Here is a 22,099-nt window from a genome sequence, read left to right as displayed (position 1 = left end):
GTTAAGCGTACAATAAAAATTATAAAACGTGGGATCGTAAATCGTTTCACTTTTTTTAAAAAAATTATAAATACGTAAAACGACACTTAATAAACCGTTATGCTGATGATTTTATTAAAATAAAATAAAAAACATAAACGGCACATTTAAGTTAAAACGGAGGTTAATAAGTTGTTTTTCTGTTTTTTAAAAAGTAAAACGCTGTATAAAGAATCGTTTACAGGGTAAATGTTGATGATTATTTAAATAAAATAAACAAAATAAACGGCACATTATGAAACGTTTTTCTGTTTTTTAAAATAAACAAAAAAGTAAAATTGGGGTTAAAGAAACGTTTAGAGCCAAAACGTAAGATGAACTGTTGTTTTGTGCTAAACGCCATTTAAAGAGTAGTTTTGCACGATGAACATCAGTGGCTACTGTTCTTTTCACTACACACTGGAAATTTTTAATTTTCTGCTAAAATAAATAAAAACACTAAAAAAAATTTGCTATTTCACGGAATTAAAGTATACGATTATATTAACAATAACAAAACACACAAATACATCAAAATGATCAATAAAAAAACTCCCAATTCAATACATTTTTTTAGCAAACATTATTACTAAACAAATATCTAAAACAACTCATTTTTTCCCCTTGGGTGCTTCAGAATTTATCGCATTTTGATACCTCGTCGACTTCCTTCTTCCCTTCTTTTTCTCAACATCTTTGTCATGAAACACGTTTGGAAAGTTAATACCCGTCGGCCAACAAGAATCTCCTTTGCTCGGAATGGGTTCGGAAACACCATTGTAAACCATCGATACATTCTCTAACCTATAGATTTCATCAACCAACGATTCATGGCTCAATTTCAAATGCGCACAACATGCTATAACATGAGAACAAGGAATACGATACGTTTGTCATTTCCCACAAGAACACAAGTACTCGGGAATCTTAACGGTATGCATATCCCCCCCCCCCTTTTGGTCAACTTTCCTAGTGACTACTTCAAACAACAAAGAATTTCGATCATAAACTTTAACACTATGACCCCTAGTGTAACGACCGAGAAATTACGTTTGTATTATATGTTAATAAAGATGATGTATGTGTTTTATTATGCCATTAAGTGTATTGAGTCATAAAACCCTAGCTGTTATGTGCTGCGTGTACTCTGTTTTGGTCAGATTGTATTCTGGATAGTTATCGGGTGTTTTATTATGAGTCAAATGTTTTTATATCAAAAGTTGTAAGGCCCAAACAGTGTTGTAGTAGCCGATAATTCAAAAAAAATTATTGGCCTTATTTTGCCTAGTATGGCTTATACCATATCGATATTTTGAACATCCAGTCGTTTTACAAATTTTCTTGTTTCGCGAAAAACAACTTTTCCGGGCCCCTTTGGGTGTCAAAAGCCCCACAAAAATCATATTTTTATTTTTATAGGATCATGAAATTATCAAGTATTATTTTTCTTTGCATTTTTGTATAATTTGCAATTTTTGAGAATTTTTGACATATATTTTGTATTTATTAGATATTTAAAAATTTAAAGTTAATACCCAAAAATTATAAAATTAGGGGTCAATTAATTTTAATAGATATATAATTAGGGCCTTAATTTTAATTAGGGGTATTTTATTGCTACTATAAATAGCTAATTAATTATTAAAAAAGTAATTAAATCTGAAAAATAGGTTTAGGGTGAGGTTTATATTCTTACTTTTGCTTGAAAATCAAACTGTGATTGTGGGAGATTCACTGAACCACGGATTTTGCTCGAGTAACCAATTTAATCCTCTCAAAGAGACGGATCTTTTGACACCAACATCATTAATCGAGGTTGGATATTTGTTAAAATCAAATTTTTGTGTTCTTGACTTTGGTTTCGATTTTTGAGTTCAAGGAATCGTTTGGTTGTTTTGATGATTCATATAGCTATATCTTGATCTGAGAAATAATTTTATGTGTTTATATTGATTATATAACCCCTGGATTGTTATGACCATGTTCTTGGTTTTTCCGATTTTTGATTTCGTTTTTTTTATTCATAGATGTTTGTGATGGATTTTGCTTATAGGAGATGATTGTAGACACTTAGGGCTTTAATTTAGTACCAGAATCGTGTTGTTTGGTTTCGAATTAACCAAAAATGACTTCGCCGGACTTTGGTTTGAAGGTCGTCGGATTATTCACCGTTGTTGCCGGAAATCACGATCCAGGCATCGTGTAACACTGTTGTGGGATGATTTGAGGTGCTGGGATTAGGGGTGAGCGCGGTGCGGTTTTTTCCTCAAACCGCAAACCGAACTGCACATGCGGTTTGATCAAATTTCCAAACCGCACATGCACCGCATACCCTTAAAAACCGCATAAACCATACCACGAAAATGTGATGCGGTTTGGTGCGGTTCAATGCGGTTTACACTTTAAAAGTTCGAAAGATTTAAATAAAATACAAAACTTAAATTTAATCAAATTTTCGAATAATATAACATAAATTTGCTAATATTCTTCAATAATACAAGTTAGAAATTACACACCGGGCCCGCAAGGGTTGGCTTAGCTGGTTAAAGAGAGGATAACTCTCCTCTTGGTCACAGGTTCGAATCCCATGGGAGGAGAATTTATGATTATGCCTCCTGAGTCAGGGTTTGTCGCTTAAATGCGGTTTATCTTGGTTCACGTGGTTTACAGGCTATTGCGTGAGCCCGTAGGGTTTACCCAGTGCGCACCCGAAGGGTAGCGGCTGCGGGTTACCTACGATTTAAAAAAAGAAAAAGAAAAAGAAATTACACACCGGAAAGTTTAACTTTTTAGGAATTCTATTACAAAACAAAAATAACTTAAAAGTGCAAATCAAAAGGCATAAATAGCAGCTCCAAAATTTGATCATGAATTATTATTAAGTTTGAAAAAATAAATTTGTAAACATTGATCATGAATTGAGTTCAAGGCTAACTATTCTAATCACATAAGAAACAATAGGATGTAATGTAATCTTGGTACTTGAGGGAAGTGCTTGTGCGGCCAACTGAAGAGAAAACAATAACCTAATTAAGTATTGGGCTGTAAATATTGAGTGGGATGATCCGATAGGAATATAAGTATATTATATATTTATTTATAACATATTAAATATTGTGGTGCGGTGCGGTTTGAACCGTATTTCAGAAATTTAAAACCACAACTCACACCGCACCATGCGGTTTATTAAAAATTCAAACTACAACCGCACCATGAAAATTAAAAATCGCATTTTGCGGTGCGAATTGGTGCGGTGCGGACGGTTTTTGCGGTTTGTGCAGTTTTCTGCTCACCCCTAGCTGGGATGATATAGAATGAATTTGGGCTCGAGTTTTCCTGAAACAATAACGTTTTGGTGGTGTTTAGGAATGGCCGGAATCCCGCCGGAAACGGGGCTCACCGGCCGATTTCTGGAAAACCCATATTCCGGCGGTGTTCAACCCGGATCTGGGTAGGATTCTTGGCGACTCGGTTGGATTTAATTCCAACCCGGTTTTGATCTTGTTTTACTGAATTGATTTCTAAAAATGTGTTTTGGAATATTCTATTTTACTTTTAAATTTATAAATTCGGAAAATCAATTTCTTTTTATTTAGTAAATCAAATAATTATTTGATTAATTATTTGATTTATTTTGTAAATAAATCTAAACTGTTTTCTTATTTTAGAAAATTCGAAAATTATTTATTTATTTATTCATTTAATTATATCTTATTTATTTATTTATTATTTATTCATATTGATTAATTATTTTATAATTAATCAATTTATTTGAATAATTTGTAATAAATCTTATTTAATTCCAAAAATTAGGGAAAAATTATTTTTAAATCTGATTTTTCCTAGAAAATTATTTAAAAATATATTTGAGGATTAATTATTTGTGAATAATTGATTATATTAAATACTAATTAATTTATTCTTATTTATTGCGTAATAATTGAACCGTTTATCCCATTTAATCGAAACGAAAGCCCTTAGACTCAGAAAAATGACCTGAATCCATTAAAAATAGTTATAAATGTTAATTTCTTTCGAGAGCGAGTCGGCTTACGATATTTATTTAATTAAAGACCTTTTTATTTTTAGAAACGAGTCGAATAAATTCCATAAAATTAGGAAACGAGTCAGATATTTTCTGTTAATGCGAATAAAGATCCGATTTCGATTCTAAAAATATTTGTAAGTTCAAATCAACTATGTGACTTATGTGTTACGTGATTTATGTGATTACTTGAGTCTTATTTGCTAGATAATTTATATACGAGTCAGATAGAGTCGTGCGGGTAGATTATAAGGGCTACGTGGTCTCAGTCTGATATACGATTACGATATAAGTCAACTAAACGAGTATCTTTCTTTGATAGATTCAACACCAGCAAGGCGGATCAAGCCAGAGTTAGGGAACTGTGAACTACCCGAAGTAGACCGTATACCAGGCAAGTTTTTCCCCTATTCTAAGTTCAGAATAGTGAAGTGCTTCCTGATTTTGATGGCAGCTACACAATGATAATTCATGTTCAAAAACAATGATACACAACTAATGTTCCTTTATTCATATTTCAATTCGATTCATGATTTCTCCTAAGACATCGAATCCTCTATTCATATTCCAATAGTTATATATACATATATATATATATATATTCTGATATATTTTGATATTGGAATACATCAAAGCACACCGATTGTTCCGGATGCTGATCCATGGACTGGATGGTTACAATATGGGTCGGGTATGAACCAGACCCTTGATTATTAGGCCATAATGCCTGGGTACCCTATATGTTGGTGGGTCTATGCAGATGGGTACAGATCCACGCTATATCCTGACTGATTAGGAGGTTATAGTGCATATGTTGGTTTTTGTGTCTAGTATAATTCATTTGGTACTCGCCGATAGTGGCCTTAATTATTCCTTGCGGAAACATGTGGTTACACGAACAATCAGATTACCGATTTACTTAATCTTCTCTCTTTACACTATATATATATATATATGTTGCAAGCTGGTTGAGCAATTATGGCTCACTCCTATTATTGTTATTCACCTTGTTTTTCAGTTAAGGCCGAGAATGAAACCCATCCTACTCGAGTGGTCAAGAAGTGGGTCAGACGGCGGGACCCTCTGACACCAAGGGTGCTAATTCCAATCCCAGAAGAGGGTTTTGAGATGCCCGTGCAGGTGTAGTGGAAGTAGATGTAGATGTTGCTTGAATAAAAGAAGTTTAGTTTAAAAATATGTAGACAACTGGTTTGTGTTAAAGAAGGCATGTAAGACTGTTTATTTGGGTTGTTTGTAATAAAGATAGTAAGTTGTTCTTGCTTTCACACCTTAACCTTAAAAGATCCTGAGTAGTAGTAGAAAATGGGTTGTTATATGTATATTATTATTATTGTACAGGTTTAATAATGTAATTAGTGGCAAGTAATACCCCAGATCTATACCCCGGATTTGGAGGGTGTTACACCTAGCACGCACAATTGACCGACTTAACCTCTTGCTTGCATAATTAGTAAACAATCGACCTTTAGATAATTCGGTTGTAATTTCCAAACGCCCTTCATCAAAATACTCAACCGTCTTCAAAAATAGTGCTCTAACCAATGAATTAATCGGGAGCTTTCTAGCATCAAGGATCGCGTTATTCCAACTTTCCGCATGGTTGGTGGTCATCATGCCAAAAAGTTTCCCTCCATCATATGCTAAAGACCATTTACTTAATGGTTTATCCTCAAACCATTCCGTCGTCCTAGGCTCCATAATCAACAATTGTTCCCATAAAAAATCAAACTTCTTCTCTTACACCTGAGAAGCCAACTCAACTAACCTATTTTTCAATCCCTTTCTCCTATGTGTAGTAGAAAAATTTGTAGCCAAGTGCTAATGCAAAATCTATGATGGTCAAGGGGCTCGCACCATCCTATCTGTCGCATAGCAGCAATAATCCCAACATGTCTATCAGAAATGACACAAATCCCATTTTTCCTACCTACCACAAATCTCCTCAATCTATCCATGAACCACCCCCAACTAGAAACATTCTCGGATTCAACAATAGCAAATGCAAGTGGAAGAATATGACTAAAGCCATCTACGGCCACAGCACTCAATAGTACACCCGAATATGGACCGTATAGGTGAATCCCATCTATATGTATGATAGGCATACATTGCTCAAATCCATCAATGCATGGTTTGAAAGCCCAGAAGAGTCTCTTGAATGTCATTTCATGTTCCAAATAAAGACATAATATACTCATTAACTACAAAACATTACATAAATATGAAAAAGCATTTAAAAATCTATACGATACTAGTATAAAAAGATAGAATGCCTCTAAGCTCCCACGATCTTACATCTCATCCTCCTTAAAAACCCAATAAACCTTGGTTCCCACATTAAAACATTACAACACTTCCATTAAAAAAAGGGAGGTCTTCATATGATCCTTTCCAAGATCCATGTTCTTCATCAATTGCTAGCTTTTTGGCATCTCTAATCTTCTTTCTTCCCGGTTGGTAACCAAAAATACTTTTCACCGTGGCCATCAACACTTTTTCCTTAACCGTGGGATCAACTATGATTTGATCCTTAACTAGTTCAAGAATATCATGAGATGTCAAATTAGGATGGTCTTGAGTAATGGTGGTGCGTAAACATGTGTGTAGTCCCGAAGTTTCCATAATATGAAATTTCCCAAGTGATTTTCGCAACCTAGATTTTAAACTCTATTCACAACCAGTATCCTTATTCTTATAAACCACAATCCAATACACATCACTTGATCTAACCACCTTAATCTCTTGATGATTCCGGATATGAAAATCTCTAACCGTATGTATCAACACTTTTTTTGAGTCGAATATCATCCCCTCCCTCAACTCTATTGGCTCCAATGTCTCATCCCGTGTAATCAAATCTGACTCAATAACATAATAAGCATCCAAACCTCTACTACTAACCATATCACCACCCATATACATACTACTAGTAGTTTGACAATCAAAACCCCTACTACCACTCCTCTCGGAAACTCTCGAACTAGTTTCCACAACTCTCGAACTTGTTTCAATCAATGCACAAGTTAAAATTTTTTGTAGATAAATTTCAACAAAGAAAGGAGGTCCATTCGAAACAATAATTCCAAACATCATCTCAACATCATCAACCAGAATAATACCAAACTTCATATCATTGAAATTTTTTCATCGATAGCACAACTTAAAATCATACAAACTCCTATCAATTTTCAATTTCAAAAATAATACATCGCCCAAATTATTAAAATTCATACTAGAATCGAGTCTTACTTGCTTAGAAACCGGTTTATCATATACGTAACCCTCTAATTGAGTTTGTCGCACATTACCATCGGTATATATCCACGCAATCACCGTAACCGATTGTGCTCTAGATCCCGAACCCGAAGCCAATAACAAATCTGTAATAATTTTAATAAATATTTATGTAAAAAATTTATCTTGATATTTGTATTTTTAGGTTTGTAAAGTGAGAAGCAGGAGACTGAGTTTTGTGTGTTTGCTGGGAGTTACAAAGAAGCCGGTAAAACGTTACTTCGTCCTTTATTTTGTCATTTTATAATTTTTGAATTTAAAACCAAAACGTGACATGAAGGAACGTTAAAAGGCTTATTTTTAAAAAAAAATGTAAAACTGCACACGATAGCCCGTTAGGGTATAAATTTTTATATTTTTTTAATTTAAAACAAAAATGGGAAACAAAGGAGCGTTAAGTTTATAATTTTTAAATATGTAAAACAGGACACGATAGCCCGTTAGGTTTTATTTTTTTAAAACACTGAAAACGGAAGATGAAATATCATTTTGGAAGTTATTTTTTTTATGAAACAAGTAAAACTGAATATGAAGAAGTGTTTTTGGCAAAACATTTGTTCATCTGCCGATTTGCTTCAGTTGCTTTGAATTGTTCCATTTCAACAGTTTTGTAATCCCCTGTTTTGTTAAAATTAAATTTCTAATACTAAATTTCTTAAACTGTAAATCATCCCCAAATAAAAAAAATTGATACAACCAACAAATACGAATAAACACCAACAAAATATAATACAACGAAATACAAAACGAATTAAAATAATTAAAAAGTTTGCATCCTAATAAACAACACAATATCTCCAAGACTTTTTTTTCTACAAGATTTCAAAAGTAAAATCCTAAAAATAGAGAAAGTAAGCACAAGCGACTCCATCATCTGCATTTTCCGATATTTGCATAGTGCCTATAATCCACAATCCACTCCATCATCTGCATAAAAAATTAATTTTTTAAATATATATTATAAATTAGGAATTACATTTGACAAGTCACACACACTTAAACAGTTAAAGTTACAATTAAGATGCATGAACATACAAAATTAAACACACACACTTAAAAACTTAATAAGCTTACTCTCATTTCTTCGCGCACTTCTATCCATCTGTTGCACAGTTTGGAGGATTACAAGTTCTCTTTGAACGTCGTTTATCCCGAGAAGTGTAGAAATGTCCATACTTCCCGGGACGATCCTGGGAACTCTGGCCATGGATACTCTTTGAAGAAGTGACGTCCGTACCGACATCAGGATCAACAGGAGGTGTAGGTGTAACATGGAGACTAAAGGATAGAATAGAGAAATCCATAGCTACCCGCTCAGTAGGCCGGTGAGAATGATGTAGAGGAGGAGGTTGCTCAGTGGAAGGATCCTCGGTATGAGGCTGCTTAGTGGAAGGGTCCTGGTACAAGGCTGCTCGGGAGTAGGAGTCAAGCCAAGATCAAAAGGGGGAACATATCCATACCTATCCAGAATCTGAGGATCACGACTAGATGATCCCAGAAGATGAACAGAAATAGTATGAGCAACAGAATCACATACAGGAGGATCCTGATCATCCCCAAGATCTGTAGCCATAGGATCAGTACGAGCATGAGTAGATGATTAGGGCATATCATGAGAATCAGCATGTAATAGAATACCATCATCTCCAAGATCTGCAGCAACAGGATCATCGTCAACCAAAACTCTAGCTCGCCTACCAGCAGCAGCTCGTACATCACCACGTCTACCTCGACGGGTCGGTTGCTGCCTCTCCTCCAACTGCCTAGCTCGACGAACCTCCACAGACATCTCATCAAAACCATGTAATATGTACTCTCTGACAAAATCACGATAGTGGTCAGCAAAATGAGACACATCAGGAAGAACATCTTGTGTCCTGTTAGGTCACACACACTGTAGAAGGGGGTTGAATACAATGTATAGCACAATCAAATCGAATTTAAAGAACACAAGTAACAGAAAACAAACTTTATTAAACTCTGTTATAATGTAGAACTGTCCTCTCTCAGTGATGAACAAATATCACGAGAGCTGCTAGGGTTACAATAAATAATATTCTCGATAATGATAACACTTATAGTGTAAACCCTATGTCTGTGTTTATATATCACACAGTTACAAGATAATAACTAATTGATGTGGAATATAATTCTACTTCCTAAAATATATCAATCAGATATCTTTTCTTCCAAGTATTCTTTTCTTCATAGAATTCCTTCTACATGCATATCTCTTCTTATGTTTGTCTTGATCTTCTTTCCTTTCAATCAGCCGCCTTCCTTATCTGAAAGTTTCCTTTAAGTCCTGATATTATCTCCTGATAATTGTAACGACCGAGGAATTACGCTTGTATTATATTATAATAATAATAAATTATGTGTATTATTATGTGATTAAATGTGTTAAGTCGTTGAACCCTGACTGCTATGTGTTATGTGTTGGTTGTTTTGATCCAAACGTGTTTTGGATATTTATTGAACGTTTTATCGTCAGTTATATATATTATATTAAAACCTGTACAGCTCAAAACTATGTTTTAAAAGCCCGTATTTCAAACAAAATCATTGGCCCTATTTTGCCAAAAATGCCCTATACCGTATCGCTATTCTGAACCCCTAGACGTTTTACAAATTGACCTTTTTCGCGAAAAACGACTTTTCCGGACCCCTTCGGGTACCAAAAACCCCACAAAAATCACATTTTTATTTTTATATGATCATGAAATTATCATATATCATTTTTCTTTGTATTTTTGTATTTTTCACAATTTTTGGGAATTTTTAGTATTTATTTTGTATTTATTGGATATTTAAAAATTCATTATTAATACCCAAAAATTATAAAAATTGGGGCCAAATATTTTTATTAGGAGTGTAATTAGACCCTTAATTTTACTTAGGGGTATTATTTTCATAAATATAAATACCTGAATTATTATTAATTAAATCAGTTAATTACAATTAAAAATCAGAAAAAAATAAAAAGAAAAAGAAAGGGAATTAGGGTTAGGGTTTGGTGAAGAACAGGGCAGCAGAATCAATCGGACTTTTGAACGTGATTCCGGTGTCAGAAATCGAAGTGTAAGTAGCCGTTTTGAAGCTTATAATCTCTACTTTTCGATTGTGTAACTATTTTTGTTGTTCGATTAATCGATTTTAAAATTGTTATTTTCGGGTTTATTTTTTTAATTCGGGTTTTGTGATTGAGTAGTTGTTTGATGATTCTGTTAGCATAGTTGTTTAGATCGTTGAAATTACAGTCGAACGGTACCAGTTTCGTCGAGTTTGGTGTTGATTTCGAGCTCGCCGGATTTTGCCGCCGCCGCCGTGTTCGTTGAGTTTCTGGCCGTTGTGGACGACGAGGACGAAGGAGGAACAGGAAGGGAGCGTCGTGGTGTTGCTGTGCGTCGAAAACGAAGAAGAACGAGTATGAAATCGAGCGTTTTGGCTCCGTTTGGTTTGCCGGAATCAGTCCGCCGGCGTCGGATTCTGGGGAAGGGACCGGTGTTCTTCGTGACCCGATTGGGTCGGGGTCGACCCGGTTTCCAACCCGGTTTCGACCCGGGTTTGATCCTAAAAGTCCAACCCCTGTTCCTGTTTTTGTGTTTCTGATTAAATTAATAATTTATTTATATTTTAGTAATTAAAAATCAGTTTTAATAATTCTAAGAATTAATTAAAAATTAGTTTTAAATTCTGAAAAATAGTATTATTAATTTCTAAATTATTTTATTAATTTACAAATTCTAATTTAATTATTTAATTATTTATCTAATTATTTATTAGTTATCTAATTAATTAATAATTAGGTAATTAATTAATAATTAGGTAATTAATTAATAAATAAGAATTAGAAATAATTAAGTGATATGATTAATAATCTAATAATTAGTTAATAATGCGAATAGTAATTCGATAATTAGAATTATTATTCGACCGATAATTGTTCGAAGAATATCGTAATAATTATTCGTATCTAATAATTAAATATAAATAATCAAGTGATTAATTAATCGTATAAGTATAGTAATAATAGCGATTCGATAGTTATTCGAGAATTGCGAGTAGCTCGTAGTTATACGAATGATTAATCGTTAAGTGATTTATAATTCGAGTAATTTGTAATTATTCGATAAATAGCGTATCGGCTAATTAAGTTGATTGATTATTTGTAAATAATCGATCTAATCGAATAAATATCGATAAGTTATAAACATTATAATAAATTGTGATTAATCCTGATAATTAGAGATTTATTATTTTAGATTATTAAATAAGCAATTATTAATTATTTATTAGTTATTTATTTATTCAATATTTAAAAAGTGATTAATTATTTCGATAATTAATCACATAATTTTCAATAAATCGTAACTTCTTCATTTTAACTCCAAAAATTATAAAAAAATTATTTTTGACTTTGATTTTTCTTAAATAATTATGTAAAAATTATTTTAGGATTTAAAAGGTTGTAATAATTATTTATATTGAATAATAAATTAAATCATCCGTATTTACTTCATAACAATTCAACCGTTAGTCCGATTTGAGTGAAACGAAGACCTCTAGACTCAGAAAAATGAGACGAATCCAATAAAAATGGTTGTAAGTTATAATTTCTTCTGAAAAAGAGTGGTTTGGTGATAATTGATAGTTCGTAGGTCCTAGTAGGGATATAATTGAGCCGAATAAATCCCCAAAAATTATAATAAAATCAGATACGACTAGTAATGCAGGTATAAGCCCAGAATTGATTCTAAAAATAATTATAAATTTAGAAATTAATTATGTGCTTTACGTGCTACGTGCTTTATGTGATTATGTGAATAGATGTGTTGTATAAATGTATGTATATATATATGCGAGTCAGATAGAAACGCATGGGTAGACTGATAAGGTTGCGTGATATCAATTCAAGATACACGTATGTAGTAAATTATCTAAACACCTATCTTTCCATAATTTGTTCAGTGTTAGCAAGGCAGAGCAAGCTAGGGTCAGAAGGCAGTGAGTTAAACCAGGTTAAGTACGCGCAAGGCAAGTTTTTCCCCTATTCTAAATTCAGAATAGTGATTTATATTTCTTTTCTATCATATCAATTCTCTTTGATAATCATTGTTCATATACACTGTTATCCATTTATTATTACTTGTTCCAGTTTCATTTCAATTCTTGATTTACCCAATTTATTGAATTTCCTGTTCATATTTCAATTCTTTTACCCTATATATATTCTGGTATATCCTGGTGTTGGGATATATCAATAGTATACCGATTGTTCCGGATGCTCAGCCTTGGACTGGATGGTTACTATAAAGGCTGGGTTTTTCCCAGACCATTAATTAATAGGCCATAGTTGCCTGAGTACTCCTTATGTTGGTTGGGTCTATGCAGTTGGGTATAGATCCGCACTATATTCTGACTGATCAGCAGATTATAGTGCATATGTTGGTTCTTGTTTCCAGTCTTGTTCATTTGGCACTCGCCATCATTGGCAAATTATTATCATATACAGATACAGATGGTTGTTCAAACCAGCAGCTTATTGGTTCATTTATTTCTCTCTCTTTATAATATATATATATATATTGTTGCAGGCTTGTTGAGCAATTTTGGCTCATTTCTTTTATTGTCACTCCTATTGTTTTACAGTTAAGGTAGAGAATGAAACCCATCAGGACCCGCATAGTCAAGAAGCGAGTCAAGCAGCGGGACCCTCTTATACCAAGAGTGTTCCTTCCTATTCCCGAAGAGAGCTTTGAATTGCCAGATCAGGTGTAGCAGGATAAGTAGTAATGTTGGGTTGAATAAAAGTCTTGTGTAGTTTGAATAAAAGATTGCGTAGTGAAACTGTAGATAGAATAAAGTTTTGTAATAAAGAGAGTTCTTGAGTCAGGTTTTATTTAGTTGGGTTTGTAATAAAGTGTAGTGTATGATTCTTGTTTCCAAACTCAAACCTTAAAAGATCCTGAGTAGTGATAGTTCGGGGTAATTATTATATTTATATTTCGCTTGTGCAGGTATAGTTGGTAATTGTTGTTAATAATACCCCAAATCTATACCCCGGATTTGGAGGATGTTATAGTTGGCATCAGAGCCTAGGTTTGACCTTTGAAAACAAGAACGTTAGGGCTAAGATAAGATAGGAAAATGAGATAGGATGAGATTAAGAGTGTTAGGATTGTTTGTCTATGTGATTAGAAGTTATGAGTTTAGGATTGTGATTTGATTGTTTTTGTGTTATTATTTTTATGTATATTAGATGGCTTCTTTATCATCATCTACGGAGAGGACCGAGATAGATCCAGTGGATGCACAGGTAGTAGCCCCAGTGTCAGAGCATATCTTACCTCCATTGCCACCTGAGCCAGCACCAGAGATACCACTTCCCCCAGAGGTACCAGGTTTTGCAGATTATTTTCCATATTTTGAGCCAGAGATACCAGATTTTCCACCATTAGAGTTCCCGAGGTTCGATATTCCTGATATGGTTGATCTTCCGCAGTGGGAGGATTTAGAGCCTCAGATTCCTATGCCACCAGTCGAGATTCCAGAGATGCCACCGATGGAGCCAGAGGCAGAGCCGCCCGTGTATGCGCCTATGGAGCAGCCTGTCTTATTTCCTGCCCCATTAGCCATTTATGCACCTGTTCCAGGAGTTTATCAGTTTCCTCAGCCGGAGTTTATAGATGAGATCGTGGTAGATGGACCATTACCTTCTCGAGGTTCCAGCACTGATCTTCATGAGCATCATACCGTGACTTACCAGCGCTTTCAGGCAGAGAGGGAGGAGATGATTAGATGGCAGAACCAGTGTAGGGAGATCCTTGGGTTGTATGAGACACAGACGGATGGTCCTGTCAGAGCATTACGACCGGATTATATACTGAGAGAGAGACTACATCATATTCACCGGGTTAGTTCGCAGCAGCTTACTGATTTGAGACAGCAGGATCTTAGTGCGGAGACAGCATATCGCAGAGCATTGGGACTTACCGAGGCAGTGCTAGAGGCAGTGCAGGAGGAGTTGAGCCATGTACCACCAGGATTTTGAGATTAGCAGATCGATGAGTGCTGTATTATGTATATTTTGTAGATAGAGGCAGTATAGTATTGTATGAGTGTAGCTACTGACTCTGACTGATAGTAGTAGCAGTACGACTGTTATATCATAGGGTTTTGTATCAAGCATTGACACCTGTAGCTGGTGTTCTACCTATATATATATATATATGAGATAATCTTTTGCACGTTTTCTTTATTTTATTCCCAATCATTTAAGCATTTACATTTATTTCAGTACCATTGCATATTTACAAATGTAGTTTTATTCACGATCATGTTAAAAAAAAAATAAAATTAATTAAATTTAAAACATATCATACTGTTTTATCTATTCTTTTATTTAATAAGTTATTTTATTTCTCGAATCGACTGTTTTAATATATGTTTAATATACTGTTATTAAATAAGATCCATTATTTATTTACCAGAAAAATGGCACCTAAGAGAAAAGCGCAGCCCGACTCATCGAATGGAAACACCGATGGCCAAAACAATAATAAACAGATGGATCAGATGTTTAATCTCATGCAACAGCAGATGTTGATGATGCAACAACAAATGCAGCAGCAGCAACAGCAGTTCCAGCAACAGATGTTACAGCAAGCCGCTCATCCAGGACATCAAATACCACCAGTAGCACCTACGACTACTTTCAAGCAATTTCAGTCGGTGAAGCCACCGGAATTTATGGGTTCCACAGATCCCACAAAAGCGAGAGCTTGGCTGAAAGAGATGGAAAAGGCTTTTTCGTTGGTAAAGGTTGAGGACGAGCAGAAGACAGATTTCGCTAGCTATTTTCTAAAAGGCGAAGCTAATTACTGGTGGGAATCAAAGAAAGCTTTGGAAGAAGGTGTGGTGACCTGGAACAGATTCACTGATCTTTTCTTGGAGAAATATTTTCCTCGTTTTATGAAGAACCAGATGGAGATCAAGTTCCTGGAGCTGAAACAAGACAACTTATCGGTTGCGGATTATGAAACCAAGTTTACTGAATTGGCAAGGTTTGTTCCAGAGCAGGTGGATACGGATGAGAAGCGGGCCAAGAGATTTCAACAAGGACTGAAACCATGGATTCGTAGCAGGGTAGCTGTGTTTGAATTGACAACTTATATGGCTGTTGTTCAGAAGGCTATGATTATTGAAGGAGAAAGCGAAGCAGCTCAGAAAGAGAAAGGACCAGGGAATTTTCAGAATCGTTTCAACAAAAGGCCGGGATTTCAAGCTCGGGGAAAAGTAAATTTCAAAAGGCCAGAGCAGAACCATCAGAGGATGGGAAATCGACTTCCAGCCCCAATTCAGCAGAGACTTATCCGACCGCTTATACCTGATTGCAGAACGTGTGGTAGAAAGCATACAGGAGTTTGCAATAAGCTAAATGTTACGTGTTTCAAGTGCAAGCAAAGGGGACACTATTCTGGAGAATGTCCAATGGGAAAGGCAGAAGTTACTTGTTTCCAATGTGGGAGAAAAGGACATATCGCCAAAGACTGCAGAGGAATTGCAATGGCTGCCAGTATTCCAAGAATTTTAGCATTACCTCCACCTCCACTACCACAGCAAAATCAGCCCAGAGCAAGGACTTTCAACATGTCAATGAAGGAAGCGGTACAGAGTCCGAATGTGGTTGCAGGTACACTCCCTGTAAATTCCGTAAATGCTTTGGTATTGATTGATTCAGGAGCTACTAGATCTTTTATTTCTGAAGCTTTTATCTCTAAGATAGATTGTGAGATTCAATGGTTGGAAGAAGTGTTAGTCATAAAATTAGCGAATAATGATCAGGTTGCAGTAGATCGAGTATGTCCGAGCTGTGATATTGAGATAGGGAGATGTCATTTTTCAGTTGATTTGATACCTTTTAGGTTAGGGGAGTTTGATATTATTTTAGGAATGGATTGGCTGTCTAGTAATAATGCTCAAATTGATTGTGCGAATAAGAGAGTGAAATTGCAAACTGAAGAAAATGAAACGGTAATATTTAAAGGTGAGAAGCAAAAGCAGAAATTCCTATCAATAATGCAGACGAGAAGATTGCTACGTCAAGGATGTCAAGCTTATTTAGCCTATGTACGGGATGTTGATAAGGGAGATTTGAAGATTGAAGATATTCCTGTAGTTTGTGAATTTCTTGATGTTTTTCCGAACGAATTACCAGGAATTCCACCAGATCGAGAAATCGAGTTCACTATTGACTTGACGCCAGGGACTGAACCAATTTCGAAAACTCCATATCGAATGGCACCTGTTGAAATGAGGGAATTAGCAAAGCAGTTGCAAGAACTTCTTGACAAAGGAATTATAAGGCCAAGTGTATCCCCATGGGGTGCGCCAGTATTGTTCGTGAAAAAGAAGGATGGTAGTATGCGACTGTGTATTGATTATCGTGAGCTGAACAAGTTAACTATCAAGAATAAATATCCTTTACCTCGCATTGATGATTTATTTGATCAACTAAAAGGAGCAGCATGGTTTTCGAAAATCGACTTACGATCAGGCTATCATCAGTTAAAGATCAAGGCCGAAGATATTCCAAAGACAGCGTTTAGAACAAGGTACGGACACTATGAATTTCTTGTAATGGCTTTTGGATTGACGAATGCACCTGCAGCGTTTATGGATTTGATGAATCGAATATTCAAGAAGTATTTGGATAAGTTTATCATTATATTTATTGATGACATCTTGATCTATTCAAAGACGGAAGAAGAGCATGCAGCGCATTTAAGAACGACATTGGAGATATTACGGAAGGAGCAGCTTTATGCAAAATTTTCCAAATGCGAATTTTGGTTGAAAGAAGTGCAGTTTCTAGGGCACATCATCAGCAGAGAAGGCATTCAAGTGGATCCAACAAAGATTGAAGCTGTATTGAATTGGGAAAGACCAAAGACATCGACAGAGGTTCGAAGTTTCTTAGGTTTGGCAGGATATTATCGAAGATTTGTTAAAGATTTTGTGAAAATAGCAACACCGCTGACCAAGTTAACTCGACAAAGTGAAAAGTTCGAATGAAATAGTAAGTGTGAAGAAAGTTTTCAAGAATTGAAGAATCGGTTGGTGACGGCACCAGTATTAGTACTGCCAGACGAGCAAGGAAATTTTGTTATTTACAGTGACGCTTCATATCGTGGTTTAGGATGTGTGTTGATGCAACATGGTAACGTCATTGCATATGCGTCGAGACAACTTAAACCTCATGAGCAGAAATATCCTACGCATGATCTGGAATTGGCAGCAATTGTATTTGCATTGAAGCTTTGGAGACATTATTTGTACGGTGAAAAATGTGAAATCTACACGGATCATAAAAGTCTGAAGTATATCTTCATGCAAAAGGAACTAAACATGCGACAACGTCGATGGCTGGAATTGATTAAAGATTACGATGTTACAATCAGTTATCATCCAGGAAAAGCAAATGTTGTAGCAGATGCGCTAAGCAGAAAAGAAAGATTGAATCGGTTAACTTCATGCGAAGAATTGGCCAGGGAATTCGACAAATTGGAAATCGAAATTCGTATTCCCAATGAATCTGCAGAAACTATCTACGCTATGACTTTCCAACCAGAATTGCTGGAAAAGATTCGCCGTTGTCAAGACGATAACTTAACAGGAGAAGAGATTACAACTCAGAAAGATAATGAAGGAATTTTACGTTTTGCGTCAAGAATCTGGATCCCTAACGTGGCAGAATTAAAAGAAGAAATTATGCGAGATGCGCACAATTCGAAGTATTCCATTCATCCAGGAAGCACGAAAATGTATCGCGATTTGAAGGAAAACTTTTGGTGGCCGAGTATGAAGAAGGAGATAGCAGAATGGGTGAGTAAATGCTACACATGCCAGCGAGTTAAAGCAGAACACCAACGTCCGAGTGGGTTATTGCAACCATTAGACATTCCAGAATGGAAATGGGAACATCTAGCGATGGATTTTGTGGTAGGACTACCGAGGACTAGGGCAAATCATGATGCGATATGGGTAATCATTGACAGACTTACGAAGTCGGCACATTTTCTACCAATTAATGAAAGATTTTCGCTCGACAAATTAGTGCACATGTATCTCAAAGAAATTGTGATGCGTCATGGAGTACCAGTATCAATTGTATCGGATCGAGATCCTCGTTTCAATTCAAGATTTTGGAGACAATTCCAAGAATGTCTAGGAACGAAGTTGAATATGAGTACAGCTTATCATCCGCAAACTGACGGCCAAAGTGAAAGGACAATTCAAACGATTGAAGACATGCTACGAGTTTGTGCGATCGATTTTGAAGGCAGTTGGGATGAACATTTACCCCTAGTGGAATTTTCTTATAATAATAGCTATCACGCCAGTATTGGAATGCCACTGTATGAAGCATTATATGGGAGGAAATGCAGATCACCCGTGCATTGGGATGAAGTTGGAGAACGCAAGATTTTGGGTCCAGAATTAATTCAGCAGACAAAAGAAAAGAGTAATCTTATTCGAAAACGAATCGAGGCAGCACAGAACAGACAAAGCAGATATGCAAATCAAGCCAGGAAGGATATGGACTATCAGGAAGGAGAACACGTATTGCTCAAAATATCGCTATGGAAAGGATTGACCAGATTTGGCAATAAAGGGAAATTGAAGCCACGATACGTTGGACCATTTGAGATTTTGAAGAAAATTGGGAAGGTTGCGTACGAGTTAGCTCTACCACCCTATATGCAGCACATTCACAACGTATTTCATGTATCTATGCTTAAGAGGTATAATCCTGATACAAGGCATGTAATAGAGTATGGACCAGTAGAACTTCATGCAGATTTGTCATATGTAGAACAGCCAATAAGAATTCTAGATAGGCAAGAGAGGGTATTAAGAAATAAGTCTGTGTCATTAGTGAGAGTTTTATGGAGAAATCCAGTGGTTGAAGAATCAACCTAGGAGCTTGAAAGTGAAATGCTAGAAAAGTATCCTCAGTTATTTGCATAATTAGATTCTGAGGACAGAATCTTGTTAAGGGGAGGAGAATGTAACGACCGAGGAATTACGCTTGTATTATATAATAATAATAATAAATTATGTGTATTATTATGTGATTAAATGTGTTAAGTCGTTGAACCCTGACTGCTATGTGTTATATGTTGGTTGTTTTGATCCAAACGTGTTTTGGATATTTATTGAACATTTTATCGTCAGTTATATATATTATATTAAAACCTGTACAGCTCAAAACTATGTTTTAAAAGCCCGTATTTCAAACAAAATCATTGGCCCTATTTTGCCAAAAATGCCCTATACCGTATCGCTATTCTGAACCCCTAGACGTTTTACAAATTGACCTTTTTCGCGAAAAACGACTTTTCCGGACCCCTTCGGGTACCAAAAACCCCACAAAAATCACATTTTTATTTTTATATGATCATGAAATTATCATATATCATTTTTCTTTGTATTTTTGTATTTTTCACAATTTTTGGGAATTTTTAGTATTTATTTTGTATTTATTGGATATTTAAAAATTCATTATTAATACCCAAAAATTATAAAAATTGGGGCCAAATATTTTTATTAGGAGTGTAATTAGACCCTTAATTTTACTTAGGGGTATTATTTTCATAAATATAAATACCTGAATTATTATTAATTAAATCAGTTAATTACAATTAAAAATCAGAAAAAAATAAAAAGAAAAAGAAAGGGAATTAGGGTTAGGGTTTGGTGAAGAACAGGGCAGCAGAATCAATCGGACTTTTGAACGTGATTCCGGTGTCAGAAATCGAAGTGTAAGTAGCCGTTTTGAAGCTTATAATCTCTACTTTTCGATTGTGTAACTATTTTTGTTGTTCGATTAATCGATTTTAAAATTGTTATTTTCGGGTTTATTTTTTTAATTCGGGTTTTGTGATTGAGTAGTTGTTTGATGATTCTGTTAGCATAGTTGTTTAGATCGTTGAAATTACAGTCGAACGGTACCAGTTTCGTCGAGTTTGGTGTTGATTTCGAGCTCGCCGGATTTTGCCGCCGCCGCCGTGTTCGTTGAGTTTCTGGCCGTTGTGGACGACGAGGACGAAGGAGGAACAGGAAGGGAGCGTCGTGGTGTTGCTGTGCGTCGAAAACGAAGAAGAACGAGTATGAAATCGAGCGTTTTGGCTCCGTTTGGTTCGCCGGAATCAGTCCGCCGGCGTCGGATTCTGGGGAAGGGACCGGTGTTCTTCGTGACCCGATTGGGTCGGGGTCGACCCGGTTTCCAACCCGGTTTCGACCCGGGTTTGATCCTAAAAGTCCAACCCCTGTTCCTGTTTTTGTGTTTCTGATTAAATTAATAATTTATTTATATTTTAGTAATTAAAAATCAGTTTTAATAATTCTAATAATTAATTAAAAATTAGTTTTAAATTCTGAAAAATAGTATTATTAATTTCTAAATTATTTTATTAATTTACAAATTCTAATTTAATTATTTAATTATTTATCTAATTATTTATTAGTTATCTAATTAATTAATAATTAGGTAATTAATTAATAATTAGGTAATTAATTAATAAATAAGAATTAGAAATAATTAAGTGATATGATTAATAATCTAATAATTAGTTAATAATGCGAATAGTAATTCGATAATTAGAATTATTATTCGACCGATAATTGTTCGAAGAATATCGTAATAATTATTCGTATCTAATAATTAAATATAGATAATCAAGTGATTAATTAATCGTATAGGTATAGTAATAATAGCGATTCGATAGTTATTCGAGAATTGCGAGTAGCTCGTAGTTATACGAATGATTAATCGTTAAGTGATTTATAATTCGAGTAATTTGTAATTATTCGATAAATAGCGTATCGGCTAATTAAGTTGATTGATTATTTGTAAATAATCGATCTAATCGAATAAATATCGATAAGTTATAAACATTATAATAAATTGTGATTAATCCTGATAATTAGAGATTTATTATTTTAGATTATTAAATAAGCAATTATTAATTATTTATTAGTTATTTATTTATTCAATATTTAAAAAGTGATTAATTATTTCGATAATTAATCACATAATTTTCAATAAATCGTAACTTCTTCATTTTAACTCCAAAAATTATAAAAAAATTATTTTTGACTTTGATTTTTCTTAAATAATTATGTAAAAATTATTTTAGGATTTAAAAGGTTGTAATAATTATTTATATTGAATAATAAATTAAATCATCCGTATTTACTTCATAACAATTCAACCGTTAGTCCGATTTGAGTGAAACGAAGACCTCTAGACTCAGAAAAATGAGACGAATCCAATAAAAATGGTTGTAAGTTATAATTTCTTCTGAAAAAGAGTGGTTTGGTGATAATTGATAGTTCGTAGGTCCTAGTAGGGATATAATTGAGCCGAATAAATCCCGAAAAATTATAATAAAATCAGATACGACTAGTAATGCAGGTATAAGCCCAGAATTGATTCTAAAAATAATTATAAATTTAGAAATTAATTATGTGCTTTACGTGCTACGTGCTTTATGTGATTATGTGAATAGATGTGCTGTATAAATGTATGTATATATATATATATATATATATATATATATATGCGAGTCATATAGAAACGCATGGGTAGACTGATAAGGTTGCGTGATATCAATTCAAGATACACGTATGTAGTAAATTATCTAAACACCTATC

General features: G+C 34.6%; 1 protein-coding gene across 1 annotated transcript; it reads right to left on the bottom strand.

Annotated features, from left to right (window-relative positions):
• Positions 1-5,856: 5,856 nt before the first annotated feature.
• On the bottom strand, positions 5,857-6,706 carry LOC141680544 (uncharacterized). The gene is made up of 2 exons (XM_074486741.1): positions 6,434-6,706; positions 5,857-6,285 (listed from the first exon to the last, which is right to left on the bottom strand). Exons 1-2 carry the CDS (start codon positions 6,704-6,706, stop codon positions 5,857-5,859), a joined length of 702 nt encoding a protein of 233 aa, XP_074342842.1.
• Positions 6,707-22,099: the final 15,393 nt, after the last annotated feature.

This window comes from Apium graveolens, chromosome 8, assembly GCF_009905375.1.
Source record: "Apium graveolens cultivar Ventura chromosome 8, ASM990537v1, whole genome shotgun sequence".
Classification (NCBI taxonomy): Eukaryota; Viridiplantae; Streptophyta; class Magnoliopsida; order Apiales; family Apiaceae; genus Apium; species Apium graveolens.
The sequence above is the reverse complement of the archived record's forward strand: the minus strand, read 5'-3'. Positions and strand labels throughout refer to the sequence as shown.

Coding starts and splice junctions, on each gene's coding strand:
- LOC141680544 (XM_074486741.1), bottom strand. CDS start 6,706: ATGGAAACTTCGGGACTACACACATGTTTACGCACCACCATTACTCAA. Junction 6,286..6,433: donor CTTTTTTTAATGGAAGTGTT/GTAATGTTTTAA, acceptor AATGTTTTGTAG/TTAATGAGTATATTATGTCT.